The sequence below is a fragment of the Trichomonas vaginalis genome, chromosome V (assembly GCF_026262505.1).
Source record: "Trichomonas vaginalis G3 chromosome V, whole genome shotgun sequence".
In the NCBI taxonomy this organism is placed as follows: domain Eukaryota; phylum Parabasalia; order Trichomonadida; family Trichomonadidae; genus Trichomonas; species Trichomonas vaginalis.
The window spans coordinates 3,433,302-3,454,162 of NC_067207.1; the positions used below are offsets into that span (position 1 = coordinate 3,433,302).

The window sequence follows — 20,861 nt, forward strand, 5'->3', positions numbered from 1 at the left end:
TTCAATACTAGAATAACTAGAAATTCAAAATAAATTAAAAATATCAGATTGGACGTTTGAAGATAAATCCATTCTTCTTATAAGAACTCATTTAACATGCACACATAAACAATAAGTCATTATGACATAGCCAGTAAGAAAAAATGAAGCTCGACGATTCAGACGATAGGATGGACGGTTTTGGTCCGTCCTTTCGCAATGAGATACATCGCTGCTTACCTTCTTGCTAAGGCTGCCGGAAACGAGAAGCCAACACAGGAACAAGTTAAGAAGATCCTTGAAGCCGCTGGTGTCGAAATCGATGCTGCCCAGTTAGAGGCTGTTGTCACAAAGATGGCCGAAAAGCCAGTCGAAGAGCTCGTCGAAACAGGCAAGAACGAAATGGGCAAGGTTGGCGGTGCTGCCCCAGCTGCTGCTGGTGCTGCTACAGCTGCTGCCGAAGCTCCAAAGGAAGAGGCTCCAAAGGAGGAAGAAGCTGCAGCACCACTCGATCTTGGTGATATGTTCGACTTTTAAAGTACTCTGAAATAAACAAGTTATTGCATACATAAAAATATACATCTAATGCCTTCATCATTTATTAACTTATTGATTGAGTCTAAGAAGTAATCACTGATATTCAGCCTATTTATTTTGCTAGAAGTTTTTTTTTTAATATTTTAATATGTTTTTTAAAATCGTTCATATAAAGAGCCATGAGGACATGTTTTAATGTAAAAGTCTGTAACATCATTACTATTCCCAAAATAGGAAAGAATATAAAAATAAAAATATAAAATTCTTTCGGATATATTGGATAATTCAAGCTTAAGAGTTATGAGGAATAATACTATTGAAAAAAGATAATAAATCATAGAAAATCAGATATTAAAAAATATATCAATTGAAATACATATAAATAAGTATGAATTTCAAATAAAAATAGAAGTGCTAAAGCCGATGATTTTTTTTTAATTTTTGGAGATAATTTTTGATTAATATTCGATCATGGCTTTGCAGTTTTTTTGAATTTTTAAGTTGACTTGTTTATTTCAAAGTGCTTTAAAAGTCGAACATGTCACCAAGGTCGAGTGGAGCAGCTGGTTCTTCCTCCTTCTTCTCTTCCTCCTTTGGAGCCTCTTCGGCAGCAGCAGCACCACCAGCAGCGGCAGCAGCTGGAGCAGCACCGCCAGCGGCGCCGTTCTTGACGAGCTCTGTGACATCGTGGTTCTTGAAGTAATCAGCGAAAAGATCAACCCAGTAATTGTTAAGCTTAACGTTAGCAGCCTTGATGAGTGTGTTTAACTTTTCGGCTGTGATCTCGATGCCATCGTCGTTAAGGATAAGAGCGGCGTAGACGCAAGCAAGTTCAGCGGACATACGAAAGGCCGACCAAAGGTAAACCGCAAAAAAATCTCAAATTTAGCGGTTTGACTTTTCAAAAAAGGCATCATTCTTGTTGATATTTTGTAAGAATTACTTCATATTCTTTCAGCTTATAAGTAATCCTTTGATTTGATAAAAGAATACGAAGTAAAAATTCAAGATTTTCGTGAGAATTGTTTTAAATATTGTTATATTAGGATTTGCATTGTTTTTTTATAAAGTAGTAGATGATTATGTAATTAATTAGCCAATCATTCAATCCATATTTAAAGCTACATTCATTTTGACCGAATTTTAAGGGTGCACACGAGAGGATTATGTAAACTTCAGAATTTAGAACCTTATTTTTAGGCATTATCTTGGCTACCTATTTAGGCTCGAAAAGCAAAAAATATCAAAAAATACAACTTGACTCCATTATGACCCTTTCATGGAGGTAGTTTTTATCCGCTAGTATTTTCCCTTTGAATCTCTTTACAATTCGAAATCAAATTCAAACCTCAGTAGAAGAAAGGAAGAATCGACTTACTACGGTTGTAATACGAATAAATACATATATTTAATTATTTTTATTTACATAATAATTGTTTGAAGCTCATATTCCATCAAATCTTTAAATAAAAACATTAAAATGTTGAAAATGTTCATATATTTTAATAGGGTTTTGGCACTTTATTGAGGAATTACTACATACATAGTCGAACTGAACTTGATATTTTGAAATTTAAATTATTTATCGAAATTAAAATTTAACTTGAAATTTATAATTATTTAGTCATATTTTGCATAATTCTAAGTAGATTTTGTAAAAAATCAAGAAAGAAAAAAATTAAAGTGCTTTATTTTTTCTTTTTTATAATAATACATATTATTATATAATTAACATATTCATAATGTTTCACCCTTTCAAAAATATAATCCTCCTCCTCTCAAATAAACGTACATACAGGTGGCCTCTTTTTTCAAAAAATTAAAATTTGAAATTTTGGGCTCAAATATTAGAGATTTTTTCAACCTTCAACGATATATGTTGTCTATATCAGACCTCCTTTCTTTTTGATACAAAGGTACATTCACTATTTTTGACAAAATTTTAAATTTTCATGGGGTTGTAAATCTTATAATAACTAGATGAATAAGGAATGAATCCCAGTATAATGTGCATCATTATATTAAACACTATATGTAAGGCTAATGATTCTATTAACACTTATGAAGATCTATAGTATTTGAGCAGATAAATTTGATAATTTCCAAAACTCTTATATTTCAAAATTAAAGTGTGCGAATGCATTTAAATGAGAGCAAAAAGAGATTGATGCTGTTAAAACTAGGTGTTAATTTCCAATTATTTCGCATCACAAGAACTACCCAGTAAATTCGGCTATCTTTCTTTGCAATTATTCTCCATTATACATATAATATAATGGTTAGGGTTTGAAGAAAAGTTACTAGAGAATTATTGACTTTTGAAATAATGCAGAATTTTACTTGAAGAAATCATTAATTTATGAGTTCCAAATTGCTAAGCATGACGAAGGATCATTAAATTTGCTACAATTATATACACTTATTGCAGAATTAAGATTTTTGAAATTAAAAGTTTGAAATATTGCCTTTTTGAATAAAAATTTAAATTTTATTATATAATCATGATAATATCTTATAGAAATTAAAAGAAAATATTTTAAACCATTCAAATATTTTGAATGTCTTATCAATTTAAAATATTAAAAGATAGCTTGATTTTATCATCATTAGTTGTTATCAAAGTTTTCTTCTTTTGATGAACAACAGTAAATGATTTGTTAATTACTTGTCTTCCTTTTTCGCAGCAAAATCGAAAGTTATGATGATAATCTTGTACTCAATTTTGAAACTCTCTGATTTACAAGTAAGCATTCCTTTGGAAAAGCAGTCCTATTCTGTTTTCAAGATATTTTAAAGCCCCTATTTCATACAATGCGCAGATCTATTCGAAATTGCAAGAACTCTCAAGAAAAATGCAGCAGCAAAGAAGATTCCATAGTTTCTAGCATCAAAAATTTACAACCTTAATACAACAGTTAAAGAGAAGCTCGAAAAGAAAATATTTAACCATAAAGCTGGAAACCATTCGATATCTACTATTGGATCTAATAAAAAGTTAATTATAACATATTTAACATGCTATTTGTTGACTTTGTTCCATTATATTACCATATATATCTTTTTGAAATCTAAAATATTTTTACGATTTTAACCATGTGTTGTTGAAACCATATATCAATCTTAGCTAAAGTATAGTTTATGAGTCTGTCACCATCTAACGTATGAATTTTCAAAAATGTCAAATATGTTCATTTTTTCTGTAGATTCAGCCATAATTTCACGCTGTTATACTATTCAACTATTATTTAATATTTTTATCGATTTAAATATATGATGAGATGCTTAGTTCTCCTGGAAATCGATTTTTAATCGCAATTTTAACTTTCCAAAAAAAATTCAAAAATAAAAATCCCTCTCAATTTTCTAAGTTTTATAACTCGCCAAATCTCTAGCCAAATTTTTTTTGGCCCGTATAAATATTGTTAGGCACTATATAGGGATGCTATTTATCCTATTTTCATCCCATTTTACTGTTATCGCCTAGTGAATGTACCTTTTTTGATACTTAACATTGTTCCTAAATCTTAGCCGTTAAGGCTGTTCTGAAAATATTTTTTTTTCGAAAAAATTGGAAAAAAATTCTTAAAATTCAAAAATCCCTTAATTCCTGAGGATTTTGGAAAAAAGTTTTTACTTGAACATGTGTATATTATATGAAGTATATTGATAAGGTAAAAATCAAATTTTATTGCATATTCATCGAGAAAATAAACGAATCCCTCAAAATTGAGAGGGTAATCCTCCTCCTCTCAAATAAACGTACATACGGGTGCACCCTTAATGAATGATTTATATGAAAACATTCATATTTTTTAAGATTGCTATAGTTGCTTTCAAATATGAAATCATGAAGATGATTGTATAGCGCTCCCAAAATCTCAGTAGTGAGAGCCCCGCAATATAAAATGTAAACCTCTGTGTATTGAATTGGGATTTGTAAACCTCACTACTCTAATTTTGATTGAGAGGGCAAGGCTCTGGACGCTTAATTTGAGGGCTTTTTTTTCTATGAGATTAAGAAAAGTTTTAAGACGAAGATTTTTACTATCTATATACAAGACAAAGAATAATAATAAATAGTTTTTTTGGAAAAAAAGACGATAGGAATTATCAATTAAATCCAATTGATTTTGGGTCGAAATTAAGGAATACATACTAACTTCCATGTAGTATCCTCTTTTCGAAATGAAATTTTGTAATTTGGAAAAAAACCCATAATAAAATTTTGATTTGGAAGAATTTTAAGCTTTGTTACTAGAAATTTAGATTTGTAGTTCCAAAACAATATGACCATACAAATAATGGAAACATCCAGCAGGAAATGATTTGAATTTGATGGCGAATTAAGAAATTCTACTTGACCTTTTAACGCAAATGGAAAAGCATCCATTTTCTGCTAGTTTGGGTTTGCTTTTCGGCTTGCTAATTCATTTATCCATCATACCACGAAAATAATAAACAAGCATTTTTTGTTCAGAAAATTGAAATTGCATTGTTTCATCAGAATTGATGCAGTAACTAACTGTAATATATCAAAATTCATTAAAATGTCTTGATTTTGAGTTTCAATATATTAATGATTAAAAATGTGACCCAAATTGCAAATTTTTAATAAAACCAAGCAATCCATGATGCATACTGTTATAAATCCATGAGAAAGACAGGACTAACAAAATTAAATGTTTACATTTATTCAATATTCAAAATGCTTATTTTGAATTATCAATATAATTAAATCATATCGCATTTCATGCACGTTTTTTCTCTCAAAAAATTGAATTGCTATTCAACTGCGATTTTGAGATGACTATATGTTCATAATGAAACAAGACTGTAATGTGATCTCTTTGAGTTTTTTGTATTTAGAGGTTAAATAAATTAATGTATTGCACCAATGTGTTATAACGTGTCGATTTATAATAAAGTAATTATTATAATAAATTTGATATTCAGCGACGGCGCTACGCGCCTTTTAGCATTCTGGGCACTTACGTGCCAAAAATGCAAGCTTGAGAAATTTGAAACGAAGTTTCAAATTTCTGCCTTGCTGTTATGTAAAAAGATTTTTTTGGTGTCGAATTTGAATGTGAATATAAAATTTAGTTTTTATTTATTTTTATTTTTTTTGTGAGATATGGATTTTTTAGAAGATATTTGAGATGTCAGTCTCAATTTATAAAAAATTTTAAAATTGAGAAGAATTTTAATGATATGAATTTATTTGATATTTGGATTTTTTAGAAGATTTTAAAGATGTCGGTCTCAATTTTTCAAAAAGCGGTTAATGTGTCGCGAGCTTGAAGTCTAAAACGGCAAATACTGAACTTTTTTAAAATTCGATTGGTCAAATAAGTTATACATTATATCAACATTCTAAAACAAATTTTAAAATGGAGTTTGGAAAATCAAAAATTTTACAAAAAGTGACAAAAAGTGCCAAATTGCCAGTATATGAGATTTTAATGTTATCACAATACACATACTATATATAGTTTAATGTTTATAATATCAATGAATTTTATTGACATCATTAAAATTGAATCATGGAGTTGATAGATATTAATTAGTTAATACTAATGTATAAATAAATGTGAATAAAGATATGTTAAAATTATCGAGTTTGATTTTTTGAGTTCTGAATCTCCCGAATTTCCCATACAAACATATATTAATTTTATAAAATATAGAAATAAAATCAGATTCTACAATGCTTTTTGAAATGTGTCCAAGTGTTTGTATATATATACACGTTCATTTCTATCGGCGCGCGGAGCGCGCCGATAGAAATGAATGACAAGGCTGTCATGCACCAGTGTGTTATAACAGATCGATTTTATTTGAAATTTCATAAATTAATAATTATAATAAATTTGATATTCAGAGACGGCGCTACGCGCCTTTTAGCATTCTGGGCACTTACGTGCCCAGAATGCAAGCTTGAGAAATTTGAAACTTCGTTTCAAATTTCTGCCATGCTGTTATGGAAAAAGAAAGTCAGTACAAAAAAATTTTTGAAATTGAGAATAAAAATAATATCGTGATTTTTTGTGATAGATGGATTTTATAGAAGATTTTAGAGATTGAAATCTCAATTTATAAAAATTTTTTAAATTGAGAGGAATTTTAATGATATTATTTTATTTGATATTTGGATTTTTAGATGATTTTAGAGATGTCAATCTCAATTTAAAAAAATTTACAAAAAATGATCGTAAAATAATCGTTTTTGTTCAAATCCTTTTCATTTCGGGAAATTGAAGTTAAATATCAAAGAGATGGTCTATGCATATGTTAAATCAAATCATTAAAAAGTGTTTTGATGACTTTTTCTAACCGCAAATTGTCACTTTTTGATGTTTTAAAATTATTATATATCCTATATGCATATAAGATACAAATTAATATTAAAACCCCAAAATCGATTTTTGAGAGAATCAAATTTATCACATCTCATCGTTGTTCCGAATTAATATTTTATTTGTAATGTACATATTATCACAATTACATTCATCATATTAAAATTCAAAAATAATTTTTGAGTTTCAGATCTCCCTAATTTCCCATATAAATATATGTTTATTTTATTAAAAATAGAATGTCCAATTATTGATAAAAATCGACCCGCTTTTCTACCGGTCAAGCTGTATATATATAGAACCCATCCATGTAAACCTCGATGTCACTTTTGCGGCCTCGCTCCGCTCGGCCGCAAAAGTGACATCGAGGTTTACATGATGGAAAAAATTATAAATTGTTTATTAAATCAATACTTATATTATTTTCAAAGCCGAATAAACTGATGTTGTAAATATAATTACCCTAATTTTTTGAAGGAAATTAAATTTCATTAAATTTATCGAAGTCTAGATTCACAAGAAGATATATTTTGCATTATTTTGATGTGAATTTATGTTTGTAATATTACAGAGATAAAAATTTAAGTATTTCTAAAGCAAATGTGGTTAACTTAAGTTATTTAAAATTCAAATGACTCTTTGAATTTTTGAGAATTTGAAAAGGCTCTCAAATTGTTAAAATGAATTATGTTTGCTTGTTTGTTATTTTGTCTAAGGCTGGTATCAAGGGATGGCATCTTTAATTGAATTAGATCGAGAGAATGGTAAATTCCAAGTAGATGGGAACGTTTCAGATAAACAATTTTATAACGACACTCGATTTCAAACATTAATATTAGTAAATTGCTTCACAATCGGTCAGTCCTCGTTTGGGAGATGTATCAATCTTACGAGTATCACTCTCCCACAAGAATTGTTGATGGTCGGGGCCAGAGCGTTCTCGGATTGCTACAAACTTGCACATATAGTGATACCGGATTTGGTGAAATCGATCGAGAATGAGTCATTCATATACTGTTCGAGTCTTGCCACTGTTCAGCTCCCAACAAACTTGGTTTCGATAGGAAAAAACGCTTTCCGATCTTGTTTTAGACTACATTCGATTAATCTCCCGGATTCGATACAATCAATTGGAACAAGTGCTTTTTCTGGTTGTAACAGTCTTATGATCAACAAAAATCTTCCGAATAATCTCGAAATACTGAGTGCTGGAACTTTTTCTAACTGTTTCCTGTTAGAAAGAGTTAAGATTCCAGACAAGATAAAGAAACTCGACAATTACCTTTTCAACACATGGAAAAACCTCACTGAAGTTGAATTCGGACCAGATATCACAGAAATTGGTATTTATTGCTTCACAGACTGCAAAAAACTTACAAGAATATCAAATTTACCATCTGTTGTTAAAATCGGAGATCATGCATTCGAAAACTGTGAAGAACTTTTATTTTTCAATTTTTCGAATGAAATCAAATATATTGGCTCGGCGGCATTTAAGAATTGTTTAAGTTTTGTTTGTGTAAAATTTTGGGATTCTGGAAGTTTAATAAGATTTGAGGAATATTATCCAATTAATCTTTCCCAATTAACAGAGATAAAATCTAGTTCTTTTCAAAACATTGGAAGGAAATTTATCCATGAAAGTTATCTTGATTATTATTATATTTATCATTATTATTTTCGTTATTATTATAATAATTATGATTATAGTAATGTTTATGGTTATGAGATTTATATAAGATCCAATGTATTTATTCTATCAGAAAAATGTAATTCTATTGGAGATTATGCATTTTGTGGAGCCTATTTGTTTCCAGAGTTTAACTTTTCGAACAGTATCACTCAAATTGGAAAATATGCATTTTTTAATAGAACTGTTTTCAAGTTTGGTACTTTACCAAAATCTCTAAAAATAATTGATGAAAATGCTTTCAACGGATTTTATATTTGGAGTAGTTATAGGCACTACACATATTTTGGCAATCTTGTTATTCCATCGGGGGCGGAAAAAATTCATAAAAATGCATTTTCGTATAACGATTTTATAAATGTTACAATACTTGATAGCGTGAATTCAATCGGTGAAGCTGCATTTGAATTTTGTATTTTTAATAGGGATGTCTATTTAAGTAGTCTTACAAGCATCTCAAAAAAATGTTTTTATATGACTTTTTTTTGGAAATTACTTGTTCTTCCAGATAATTTACTTGTAATAGAAGAAATGGCATTTATGCATTCTGTAATAGATTCAATCAAACTTTCTAAAAAACTGCAAGTTATTGGCAAAAAAGCATTTTATATGGATGTTAATACTTCAAATTATCATATGTGGGATTCTCCACCCTTCCTTACTGAAATTGTTTTCCCTGAAAGTTTATATTTGATTGATGATTATGCATTTTATGATAATTATATGTTGCAGAAAATCACTTTTCTAGGTAATAATATTACATTAGGATATGCCTCTTTTACAAATGTTGGAAACAGACGAGTAAATTCATGGATTTTTAGAAGTTTTGATTATAAAGACGCTGTGTGTAATATTAAAATGGAAAATCAGAATTCTGGTGATATAATCTTTGGAAATAATGCATTTAGTTATGCAATCATTAATTTTACAACGGATGTGAATGTAAATACTATTGAAAAGTATTGTTTTTATAATGCATCGATTTTTAACTTTCATTTGAACCAACATTGTCACTATATAAAAGATAATGCATTTTCACTGGTATACTTCTGGGGATCACTTAAATCAATCCGATTTCCTGATAATCTGTCTACAGAACTTGGAAAAAGTATATTTGCATACTCAAATATCGAAAACTTTTACACCTTTGCTTTTATTAATATTGTTCCTGGAATGTTCTCAAATAGTAAAATTGAGGATTTATTGAGAAATCCATATCTTAAAAGTGTTGGAAATTATTCTTTCTTCAATTGTTCAGAACTAAGAGAAATTGATCTTGGCGATCAATTAGAAACTATTGGCAATTATGCATTTTCACAATGTCAAAAGTTGGAAACAGTAACAATTCCCCCAACATGTTATTCTATTGGAGAAAATGCATTTTCTCAATGTCCAATGTTAAATATAACAACTGTACCACAGAGATTAGGAGAAATAAAATATCAAACATTCGCAAATTGTATAAGTATTAAATCAATTAATCTTTGGTATATTAGAAAAATAAATTCACTTGCTTTCGATTCATGTATCAAATTAGAAAGTATTGTTATTCCAGATGAATGTGGAGAAGTTTTACAGTATTCATTTAGTAACTGTATATCATTATGTTCAGTCATAGTTGGAACATTTTGTAAAGTTCACGATAATGTATTTACAAATTGTTTTAATTTGAGTTTTGTCTATTTCAAAAATAATGTAATTATTAATGATTTTGCATTCAAAAATTGCGAAAATATTACTGCAATTGCAATCTGTGATAGTATTACAATTAATCCATATGCATTCAACTCTTCTCTAAATTCAAGTTTGCATCTTTTGTACCTCGGTGCAAGGAAAAATGTTGCAATCAATCTAGCTCGATTTGTGAAGAATGTAACTGTTAGTCAAGCATATCATGGAAAATCCTTCTTCAATTTCATTGTTAACAAAATATCCACTGAAGAAATGCATCAATTGATGAATGATTATAACTGCGGAGAATATATTGAGTTCGAAGATATTTATTTACCTCCAACGCCTGCAGATCCTACAATATATAGACCTTATTTTAATAAAAATGTGTTATTCTTTTCTTTTCTACCAAAATTATAAACAATCGAGTTTTATTAACTTCAAAGAAAATTGTAAAATTAATGATGGTGTAATGATCGTGCATTAGGCATTTGATTCTCATTTTAATGAATGTTTTCATGTGTTAAATCTCGCCACAAGAAAAATGATGGACATGATTTCTTAAATTTGGTATATCAAATGGCCTTTGGCTTTATTTGCCAAAAATGGTCAGTAACTAATAAAATGATAGAAGAAATAGTTTTAAAAAAATTTTCAAATTTCAAATAATTTCAATAAATTACTCTTATAATAAAATATTTTCTTAATAATCGTGGCACCGCTGGTCTAATGGTAGAATTTCACCTTGCCAAGGTGGGGGTCCGGGTTCGATTCCCGGGCGGTGCATTAATTTTTAATTTTTTTTTCTTTGTGAAAATTCAATGAGTTCTTATGCAGCTGTAATGTTATTCTATAGTTCATGCTTTTTTATGATTACCTCAGCTTTTACAAGTACAACAAATTATTAATATTTATATTTTCCAACTAAATTACCTTTTAGACATTTTCCATAACTATTTTGCTAATTCATTCCAAACATTCAGGATTGGAAGTAGTAATTCACTCTGATCACCAGCATTGCTCTTTATAAAGTTCTTCAATCTTCTGATGTTCTCTTTTGAAAATTCTAAAGGAACAGGAGAAGGTCGAAAACGTCCACGATCATCTTCAAGATAATCGTCTGGAATTAAATCAATTACATAGGCATCAAAGATTTCTGAAAGTTTTTCACCCGCATTGTCATGGAAAACAGACAAAGCACATTGTTTGACAAACACACAGCTTTTTAACGTTTGTGTCACCATGAGTATCATTACATTACAGCAAAAGTGCACAATAGGTGATGATTCTCCAAGTATGAATAGAGCCTGCTCAGACCCTCCTTTAGCAGCTTCAATAGCATAATTACACATCGCTTTGCGAACATCATCATTACCAAATTTATCCAAGAGTTGATGATTCAGATATATTTTATGCAATATACGTGCCATAACAGTATTTTGCTCTACTAAACTCATATTGTACGTATTTTTGGTTTTAAATGTTTCTTTCAGATCTGAAAGAGTATTAATATTGCCATTTAGAACCTCTTTGTACAAGTTACTACTTAGTCCTGCATATTCCTTTTGATGACCGAAAATATCTTCCATAAAACCTCAACAAAAAACTTTTAAAAAAATGGCTTCAAATTTTAGAAATTTACCATCCAAAGATTTTGATTGAGCTAATATTTTCAATTTCCCTTAAATAGACTATATTCATTTAGTGCTTGTACTAAGATAGTAAGGCATGTGTATAATATGTAGCTTAGGCATCTCTTTCTCCATTTAGTATCATCTTGTTTCTTCAAGAAGATATAAATTGCGTCTTTAAAAAGTATTTGTAGTTTCAATATGTTTTAATATATTAGTTATGTTTGTTGATATTCTAATGGACATCATATAAAGCATTTTTTGGTTGAGATTGGTCAAATTATACTTTATATATTATAATTAGAGTAAAATGTTATACAACATCAATATACACATGAAATCATACTGTGATTATGATAATCTCTTACCATTTTTGCAAGAATCAAAATTTGAATTCTATATTGTATTCAATCCTGATAACTAAGATGCAGTTTCCTATAAAATATAGTGTTTTGATGAAATGAACACAAAAAAAGTAATAAATTCCGTAATTTTTCTTTCAAATTTGTTGAATAATGGTCATTTTAGGATATAAAATAAAAGGAATAGTGATCTATTGCCTAATTCTGATTTCTTATCAGTAAAATAATCAAAATATTGATGATGATTATTTTCAATTCAATAATTAATAAACGTTTCGTTATTTCTTTTTGGGAATGATTTCAGACGAAAAGATAATCAGTCAACTTGAATCATTGGGTATGAATGACGTTACAGAAGAATTTAAAAAGATTTCTGGCTATGGAAAGCCAATTGTTCCAACATTTTACGCCAAGAAAACAAAAACTCATCAAAATTTCAGAAATTTGCTTTATTCAGTACAACAAAAAGCATTTTACATATCGGAAGATGAACGAAAATTACTTGAAAAGAATATAAATCCTGATTCAAGAGATATTGATGTTTTATCAATTGATTTTACAGGCTTAAAGCAATCATTTCCTTCGGAAAAACAGAGAATATTAGCAGATGATATAATAACTACCTTCACAGACCAAGATAAAAAGTTTAATGGCATAAAATACCACGAATTCATTGATTGGTACAACAATTTATTGAACGTTTTGGAGAAGATTAATAGTATTGAAGAAATTGATTCGTGCCAATGTATTTCATCATCCTGCTTACAACAATTTATCATTGAAAAAGTTAAAGAATTTTCAACAGTGTATCCGAATACAACTGATCCAGAATGGACCAAAAACATTTATTCTACATATGTTCTCAACAGAATTCTTTTCGATCTACAGTTAAATCCTTATCAACGAATTTCTGTACCTTTACTTGTCAAATCTAAAGCATTTTCCGAATTTATTGAACTCGACAAATACGATACCTGCTCAGTTTCACATAAAGAAGTTTCAATGATTTATGATCATTTTACAAAAGTTGCAGAGCCGCAAACATTAACAATCAAGAAGGAAAAGATGAAAGAAATATACTCATTCAGGTTCAATGATCTTTTCATCGATAAATTGTATGAACACATCGAAACTCGCAATAATGAAGCCACATTCTTAGGATTCATTCAGTTTTACATACCCCTTCGCTTTATTTCTGAGTACCCTCATGCAATAAACTTCTTTTTCAAGATTCTTGACGCAGATGATGATGGAATTTTAGGTCGTGATGACATTTATTACTACTACAAAGCTCAAATGGCCGAATCTTTGCATACAAAGATATTTTTCGATCTTTTTTATTCTCGTCTTCTTGATATTTGTACATTAAAAGTAGATGATATGAATTCTGCAAATATCGAGAACTCTGGATACTCTAGAGACATTGTTAATACGCTTATTGACGTTGAAACCTTTGAAAATACATATTCAGTTCCAACAGCTTTTGGAATGGACTTTGATGAAGACGAAGAATATGAAGAAGAAGAGAAAATGGACTTTTAAACTTTTGTTTGTTATAATTTTCGTTTGTTTTTTATAGCATTTTTTGGCTATTTTCGCATAGCAAAATTTGTAAAGTATTCAATTTATTTTTTATTTCTTTTTGAAAAATGAGTTTTAAAGCCGATGATATGACCCCAGATAAAGTTTCATTAGAACTCCTAGAGAAAATAGAAGGAATCCTAAAGAAATCTTCAGAAATTATCGGTGATAATAACATATATTCAAATCCTGCGCATGCAGATTCATTAATTCGTGGATTTTTACGTCGTTCTAGTACGCTTGAAGCTAAATTAAAGTATGTTCAGGATGATTTGGCCAAGTTTCCATATAAAATTAATTCTGTAGAAGAAGCTGAATCCAGAAAAGCAGATTGTTTAGAAAAAATAAAACAAAATAAAGAAAAACTTATCAATATAGAGAAAGAAAATGATAAAATTAAGGCGCAAATCGAAGAAATCAATAAAAATCTCCCACAAGGTGGAGATAACTCAGAACTTTTCAAGTCCGAAAAGGAAATCAAAGATACAGAATCGGAAATACAAAGTAAAAATCAAGAAATTTCAACTTTACAAAGAGAATCAAAATTATTAGAGCAAAAATATGAAGAGGTCGTACAAATCGGAGATGAGCTCTCATCTAAGATAAATTCTGTTAAGAATGAAACTGCAGGAATAACTAATTTAAATACAAGCGAAGATTTAATCGAAAAACGCGAAAAAAGACTTAATATACAAAAAGCTCTCGATGCATTTATTGCCGAAGCTGAAGCTCAATCGAATGCTAGAAGAATTGTTTTATCACAAAGAAAAGAAACTCTTACAAAACAAATTTCTGAAGCCAAAGAAAGGCAAGTCAAAATTAACGAAGAAAGGAATAGAGTTTCCATTTTGAAAGAAGATATTGTTAGACTAGAAGCTTTAATTGCAAGAGAAAAAGCTCCAAAACAAGAAAATGTCGAAATTGTTAAGAAAGAAAAGCCTCCAATGAACAAAGATAGAATATCAAGGTTGTGCTTGATGTTAGTTACTCAGGAACCATCAGATGAATTAATAAATTCAATTGGTTCGGAGTTATGTTGGAGTAAAGATCAGATTGATGAATTTCTAAAAGGAACACGTAAAGATAAAGATCCTGGTATTGGTCAACAATGGGTGAGCTGGTTAGATTCAGTCACCAATGATTTATAATTATTCATTGTTGTTGTTCATTATATTGTATAGTAAATAATAAATTTGTTAGTATTTATAAAATAATTGATCGCTGATTCGTATAAATACATTCAAATTATCAAAAAACAGAAATATATTTTGATAAATTAATAAAATATGGACTCGAATAAAGCACCAAAACTAATACATTTCATTAGAGTTATAAATGCTAATCTATATTCTGAAATTACTATATAATTCATAAAAATTCATCTTTATATTCAACAATTCGTGCTTAATTTGCTGATGTAATATGAAATTATCTGTTTTTAGATCAATCTAATTAACTCCCATGTGTATACAATGAGAAATGAAATCTCATTTTTTCCAAAAAATTTAGAAAATTCTAAAAATGAAAATAAAAAATACGAATTTAGATATCAAAAAATGAATTTCAAAAAAATTTTGGAAATAAAATGTTTTTAATTTTATATATATTCACAATATTCTCCTCAAATATTAACAAAAAATAGGTTTTTAAAAAATTTATTATATTTGGTTGGGAAATAACTGGATTTACGCAATGATTAAAGTGAGAACTGTTTTGTTTAATCGATATGAACACCAATTTATACAAATGAAATCATATCTTTACTCTTTCTTGAACCGCTCTCATTATCGTTAGATTTTCGATATTTTTCTTACAAATCTAAATGACAGCAACATCTGATACAATCAATGCCTCTCTCTTAAATAGTGATACACTCATTAGTGTAGGCAGTCTTGAAGAACCATTATCAACACAGCACGAAAAAGATAAAAATGGCCAAATGACAATGTTGCAAGCAGTACTAGTTCTTACTATAACTATTACGGGTATAGGTCTTTTGTCTGTTTCGTACTGTTTTAGATCTGGTGTCTTCTTGAATTTAATCTTAACTCTAATTCTTGCCTCTGTTTCTTTCGTTACATTCATTTATCTCATCGATTCATCCGTCAAATCAAATATCCACGATTATTCACAGCTAATGTCTGTAGCTCTTAGCTCGAAATTCGTTATTGTTGTAAATATCATTCTTGCCGTCTTATTATTTGGCGTTGGAATACTTTACATACAGTACACATACTCTCTTACATCAGCCTTCCTTAAAAACTTCAAAGGAATTCCAAACTGGGTTTATAATCGCTGGTTTTTGATTTTTACCCCAGTTCTCTGCATTAACTTCCCACTCATGTGTCTGAAAACAATGCAGAAGCTATCATTCGTTTCATTTGCCTCTATGGCACTTGTTTTTGTTTATTTCTTACATTGCGCTTATTATTTCGGAAAATCAGTTAAGAATGATGGATTCGATCCACAAAAACAAATGAAATACTTCAATTTCAGCAGGATTTTCCTCTCAGCTATGGGAATTCAAGCTACTTCTTACACATGCCATCCAAATATCTTCCCAACACTGGTTAAGCTCGAAAATGGTACGAAAACACGCAAAACTATTGTAATGGCGTGCGTTGTTTGCCTTGCTTACTTGATATATACAGCTCCTGGACTTCTTGGGTATTTTACTTTGTTTGATAAGATCCAGGACCCAGTTGTTATTACATATTATCCAAGTGGACAAATATTTACATCGATTACTACAGGATTATACGCTTTATTAACTGTTTTCTGCGTTCCATTGATTTTATTTGCTTGCAGACTCTCAATTAACGATATTATCTTCAAGACAGAGTTCACAACACTCAGATGGAACTTAATTGCACTCGTATTACTTGTTCTTGCAGCAATTATCGCAATTACTGTCAAGAAAATCAATTCTATCTTCGGAATCATTGGTGGCGTTCTTTGTCCGTTAATTGCTTACATATTACCTGCATTTTACTATATAAGAATATGCAAACCAGGAATTTTTAAGCTTTTGTTCGCATATTTCGTAATTTTATTCGGTTTCGCTATCATTGTTATTAGTCTTTATAACTGTTTCTAAATAATAAACAACTTCGCTTATAGATTATCTATTACTATCATTAAATAACTCAAATAATTTTAATTTCTATCAAAATTTTATAGGATAATTCATGTTCATTGAAATGTTACTTTATAATTTCATCTGTATTGATGTTTCATAATATCTGTTATTCAAAATCTTATAAAATCATACACTTTGACAAATATCTTGATATAAATTGTAAATCGAGGCAAATAAACACCTTTGAACATATTCTATTAGAGTCTATTATACTTTCTGGCGAATATACAAGTTTTTATGTTTAACTCAGAAACTTCGATATTTTTTTCGATGAGTGTAATAATTTCATGAAGTTAGTTGAGGAAGATAATATCAAAGTGTAATACAACCATTGCCATACATTGTCACCTTAAAAAACTAAGAGCAAAGGGTTAATCATTTTGTAAATATGGTAATAATTCTTTATTTTAAGGAAAAGCATAATTAATGTCATGTACTTAGTTACAATGCATTGTTCATTGAGGTAGATTACAAAAGTTGCTTTGACCAATTAGCGCATTCCAAAAATAAGGAATTATTTTGTGGGTATTAGGTTCCTCATGCAAATATATCCGTAAATTTATGCTTATTCATTTATCGGCCTTAATTTGAAATCAATCCGATTTCAATTACTTCGACATCTCAAATAAACATTAGATTTAGTGTCATTATTGGATAGTAATATCAGATACGCCAGAAATAACAAGCGAAATTTTCTTGATAATTATAGCGCCAACTTACATCATCGGGGATACATGATTTTCTCTCAATTTTGAGATAAATTAACGTACAGGCTAATTTATGGCGCGAAGAAAATTTTTGTTGCAAATGGATTCTTTGCCGTGGAAACATCATTTTATTAAATAACCTTTACAAAATCAATCTGACCTGCTCCGATCTTGGGCGCCAATTTTACCCGCATAAAAACCGTTTTATGAAAAAATTGAGAGGGCGCGCGCGCAAAAATTGCAAAAATGCGCGCACTCTGTGAGAACTTCATTTCTTTCAATGTCCAATCTCCTTGACGAACCAATAGAATTCGAAGGCATCAAGACAAGATTGCCCTTCACATCGAATGCTATCAAAGTCATGAAGGCACGCTACCTTGTTCACAATGAAGAGGGTAAAGTCTACGAAACACCAGAACAAATGTTCACCCGCGTTGCTAAGGCATTAGCATCAGTCGAAACAGACAAAGAGAAATGGACAAAAAAGTTCGAAAAGGTCATGATGAACTTCGAGTTCATCCCAGCAGGCAGAACACTTGCTAATGCAGGTGCCAAGACAGATCTTGTTTCAAACTGTGTTGTTCTCCATATGGAAGACTCTCTTGATTCTATCTTCCAGACACTTCAAGATGCAGCTTTACTTCAGCAAGCCGGCTCTGGCATTGGATTCCCATTCCACAAGCTTAGACCAGCAGGTTACAAGTGCAAGCGCACACTCGGCTCATCATCTGGCCCACTCTCCTTCCTTCGCATCTACGCTGAAGCTTTCCGCATTATCCAGCAGCACGGACGCCACGGTGCTAACATGGCTATCATGCGTGTTGATCACCCAGATATCATTGAATTCATCCATGCCAAGGAACAACCAGGTACATACGAGAATTTCAACTTTTCAGTTGCCTTTACAGATGAGTTCATGGAGCGTGTTATCAAGAACGATCCATCTCCATGGATGTGTAAGTGGAATGGCGAAAAGATGGCCCCACGTTACATCACACGTGATGCAGCTGGCAGAGTCGAAAATATTCAGCCACTTACAATCTCCGCTCCAGAGCTCATGAACGAAATCATCCATCTTGCCTGGACCAACGGCGAACCAGGCTGTGTTTTCATTGACACAGTCAACAAAGCAAATCCACTTCCAGGACTTGGCCCAATAGAATGCTGCAACCCATGCGGTGAACAGTTCCTTCATTCTGGTGATGCCTGCAACCTCGGCGCTATCAATCTTGAGAAGTTTGTCGTTGATGGCAAGATTGACTTCAAGCACCTTGAAGAAGTTACACGCACAGCTATCAGAATGCTTGATAACGTTGTTTCTCTTACCAAGTTCCCTGTCCAGAGAGTTACAGACATGTTCACAAACAATCGTCGTATCGGACTTGGCATCATGGGCCTTGCCGACCTCCTCTTCCTCATGAAGCTCCCATACGACTCAGAGGAAGGCCGTGCCTGCGCAGAGGAAGTCATGAAATGCGTCCAAGATTCAGCAATCGATGAATCCAAGAGACTTGGCCTTGAAAAGGGATCATTCCCGAACTTCGAGAAATCTGTTTGGGCAGACAAAGTTCCAGCCATGAGAAACACTTCTCTTACAAACGTTGCACCAACAGGATCAACATCAATGCTCCTTGATGTTTCATCTGGCGTAGAACCATATTTCGCTCTTGCCTACAGAAGAGGAAACTGCCTTGCTGGCCCAATGAAGCCATTCGTCAACAAGCACCTCCAGAAGGCTCTCGAAGATTGCGGCTGCTTCACAGATAAGATCATGGACAAGATTCTTGAGACAGGTACACTCGCAAACGTTACAGAAGTTCCAGAACAACTCCGCCGCGTTTTCGTCACATCTCTTGATATCAAGGCTGAAGATCACATCGCTATGCAGGCACGCGTTCAGAAGCACTGCTGCAACGCCATCTCTAAGACAATCAACTTCAGACGCGAGGCTACAGAAGACGATGTCCGCGCAGGTTTCATCGAGGGATGGAAGAACGGATGCAAGGGACTCACAGTATACAGAAATGGAAGCAGAGACGCACAGGTCCTTGAGACAAATGTTAAGAATGACAAACCAGTCAAGACATTTGTCGATACATGCAAGGATGGAAAGTGTGATACCTAATTCTTATTTTTTCATAAAAAATCTATATTTATTTAATTAACTTATATTACTGAGTACTTTGCATAATGTGAGAAGTTGTATGTAATGGATTTTAAAGATATGAAGAATTCCAATATTAAACTCAATTTTTGGATGATCTCTATTTTCAGTGAAATTCAAGCATTTTAAAAAGCATTCCTTGATTTCATCTTTATAAGATCACTAAAGACTCATTTATTTAAAGAAGAAAAGGTAACCAATTTGACTGGAAACAGATATAGTTTTTAAAGAAGAAAAGGTAAAATTGATTCAAACTATTCGTTAAGGGTGCACACGAGAGGATCATGTAAACTTCAGAATTTAGAACCTTATTTTTAGGCATTATCTTGGCTACCTATTTAGGCTCGAAAAGCAAAAAATATCAAAAAATACAACTTGACTCCATTATGACCCTTTCATGGAGGTAGTTTTTATCCGCTAGTATTTTCCCTTTGAATCTCTTTACAATTCGAAATCAAATTCAAACCTCAGTAGAAGAAAGGAAGAATCGACTTACTACGGTTGTAATACGAATAAATACATATATTTAATTATTTTTATTTACATAATAATTGTTTGAAGCTCATATTCCAACAAATTTTTAAATAAAAACATTAAAATGTTGAAAATGTTCATATATTTTAATAGGGTTTTGGCACTTTATTGAGGAATTACTACATACATAGTCGAACTGAACTTGATATTTTGAAATTTAAATTATTTATCAAAATTAAAATTTAACTTAAGGGTTTCGTTTTGCGAAAAAAACGTACAATACGCAATTTCGCTAAAAAACATTTAGCTAGCAATTTCGACCTTTGACTCCACTCAAGACGTCACTTTTTTAATTTTGCGGTATCATATTTTTGGAAAATCTTTATGAATATTATATAAAAAGTCTCTTTAATATCTATATTTCATATTTTTATCGATTTTTAAAGTTTTTGCGAAAAGTATTCAATTATTTTTGCTATTTGGTCGGGTAAATGTCAGATTTGCGACATTTTCTGATATGATATTCAGATTCTATGTTGATAATAATGCTTATAGAACCCTCTTGCTATT

General features: G+C 30.8%; 8 protein-coding genes across 8 annotated transcripts, besides 2 other annotated features; 6 read left to right on the top strand and 2 right to left on the bottom strand.

Annotated features, from left to right (window-relative positions):
• Positions 1–188: 188 nt before the first annotated feature.
• TVAGG3_0272100 (translational elongation) lies at positions 189–535 on the top strand (the record flags this gene model as incomplete). The annotated part of the gene is made up of 1 exon (XM_001580931.2): positions 199–516. One exon carries the CDS (start codon positions 199–201, stop codon positions 514–516), a length of 318 nt encoding a protein of 105 aa, XP_001580981.1.
• A 500-nt stretch (positions 536–1,035) lies between these two features.
• TVAGG3_0272110 (translational elongation) lies at positions 1,036–1,366 on the bottom strand (the record flags this gene model as incomplete). The annotated part of the gene is made up of 1 exon (XM_001580932.2): positions 1,042–1,359. The coding sequence occupies one exon, from the start codon at positions 1,357–1,359 to the stop codon at positions 1,042–1,044; it is 318 nt and encodes a 105-aa protein (XP_001580982.1).
• A 298-nt stretch (positions 1,367–1,664) lies between these two features.
• Positions 1,665–2,317: a mobile genetic element.
• Positions 2,318–2,428: 111 nt separating this feature from the next.
• Positions 2,429–4,016: a mobile genetic element.
• A 3,461-nt stretch (positions 4,017–7,477) lies between these two features.
• Positions 7,478–10,773, top strand: TVAGG3_0272140 (leucine-rich repeats (6 copies)-containing protein; the record flags this gene model as incomplete). The annotated part of the gene is made up of 1 exon (XM_001580933.1): positions 7,603–10,653. One exon carries the CDS (start codon positions 7,603–7,605, stop codon positions 10,651–10,653), a length of 3,051 nt encoding a protein of 1,016 aa, XP_001580983.1.
• Positions 10,774–11,166: 393 nt separating this feature from the next.
• TVAGG3_0272150 (uncharacterized protein) lies at positions 11,167–11,822 on the bottom strand (the record flags this gene model as incomplete). The annotated part of the gene is made up of 1 exon (XM_001580934.2): positions 11,187–11,822. One exon carries the CDS (start codon positions 11,820–11,822, stop codon positions 11,187–11,189), a length of 636 nt encoding a protein of 211 aa, XP_001580984.1.
• A 698-nt stretch (positions 11,823–12,520) lies between these two features.
• Positions 12,521–13,768, top strand: TVAGG3_0272160 (Serine/threonine-protein phosphatase 2A regulatory subunit B'' subunit gamma family; the record flags this gene model as incomplete). The annotated part of the gene is made up of 1 exon (XM_001580935.1): positions 12,521–13,768. One exon carries the CDS (start codon positions 12,521–12,523, stop codon positions 13,766–13,768), a length of 1,248 nt encoding a protein of 415 aa, XP_001580985.1.
• Positions 13,769–13,875: 107 nt separating this feature from the next.
• On the top strand, positions 13,876–14,955 carry TVAGG3_0272170 (uncharacterized protein; the record flags this gene model as incomplete). Its single annotated transcript, XM_001580936.1, has 1 exon — positions 13,876–14,955. The coding sequence occupies one exon, from the start codon at positions 13,876–13,878 to the stop codon at positions 14,953–14,955; it is 1,080 nt and encodes a 359-aa protein (XP_001580986.1).
• A 648-nt stretch (positions 14,956–15,603) lies between these two features.
• TVAGG3_0272180 (amino acid transmembrane transporter protein) lies at positions 15,604–16,939 on the top strand (the record flags this gene model as incomplete). The annotated part of the gene is made up of 1 exon (XM_001580937.1): positions 15,630–16,904. One exon carries the CDS (start codon positions 15,630–15,632, stop codon positions 16,902–16,904), a length of 1,275 nt encoding a protein of 424 aa, XP_001580987.1.
• Positions 16,940–17,902: 963 nt separating this feature from the next.
• On the top strand, positions 17,903–19,814 carry TVAGG3_0272190 (ribonucleoside-diphosphate family; the record flags this gene model as incomplete). The annotated part of the gene is made up of 1 exon (XM_001580938.2): positions 17,934–19,778. The coding sequence occupies one exon, from the start codon at positions 17,934–17,936 to the stop codon at positions 19,776–19,778; it is 1,845 nt and encodes a 614-aa protein (XP_001580988.1).
• Between the last annotated feature and the right edge of the window lie 1,047 nt (positions 19,815–20,861).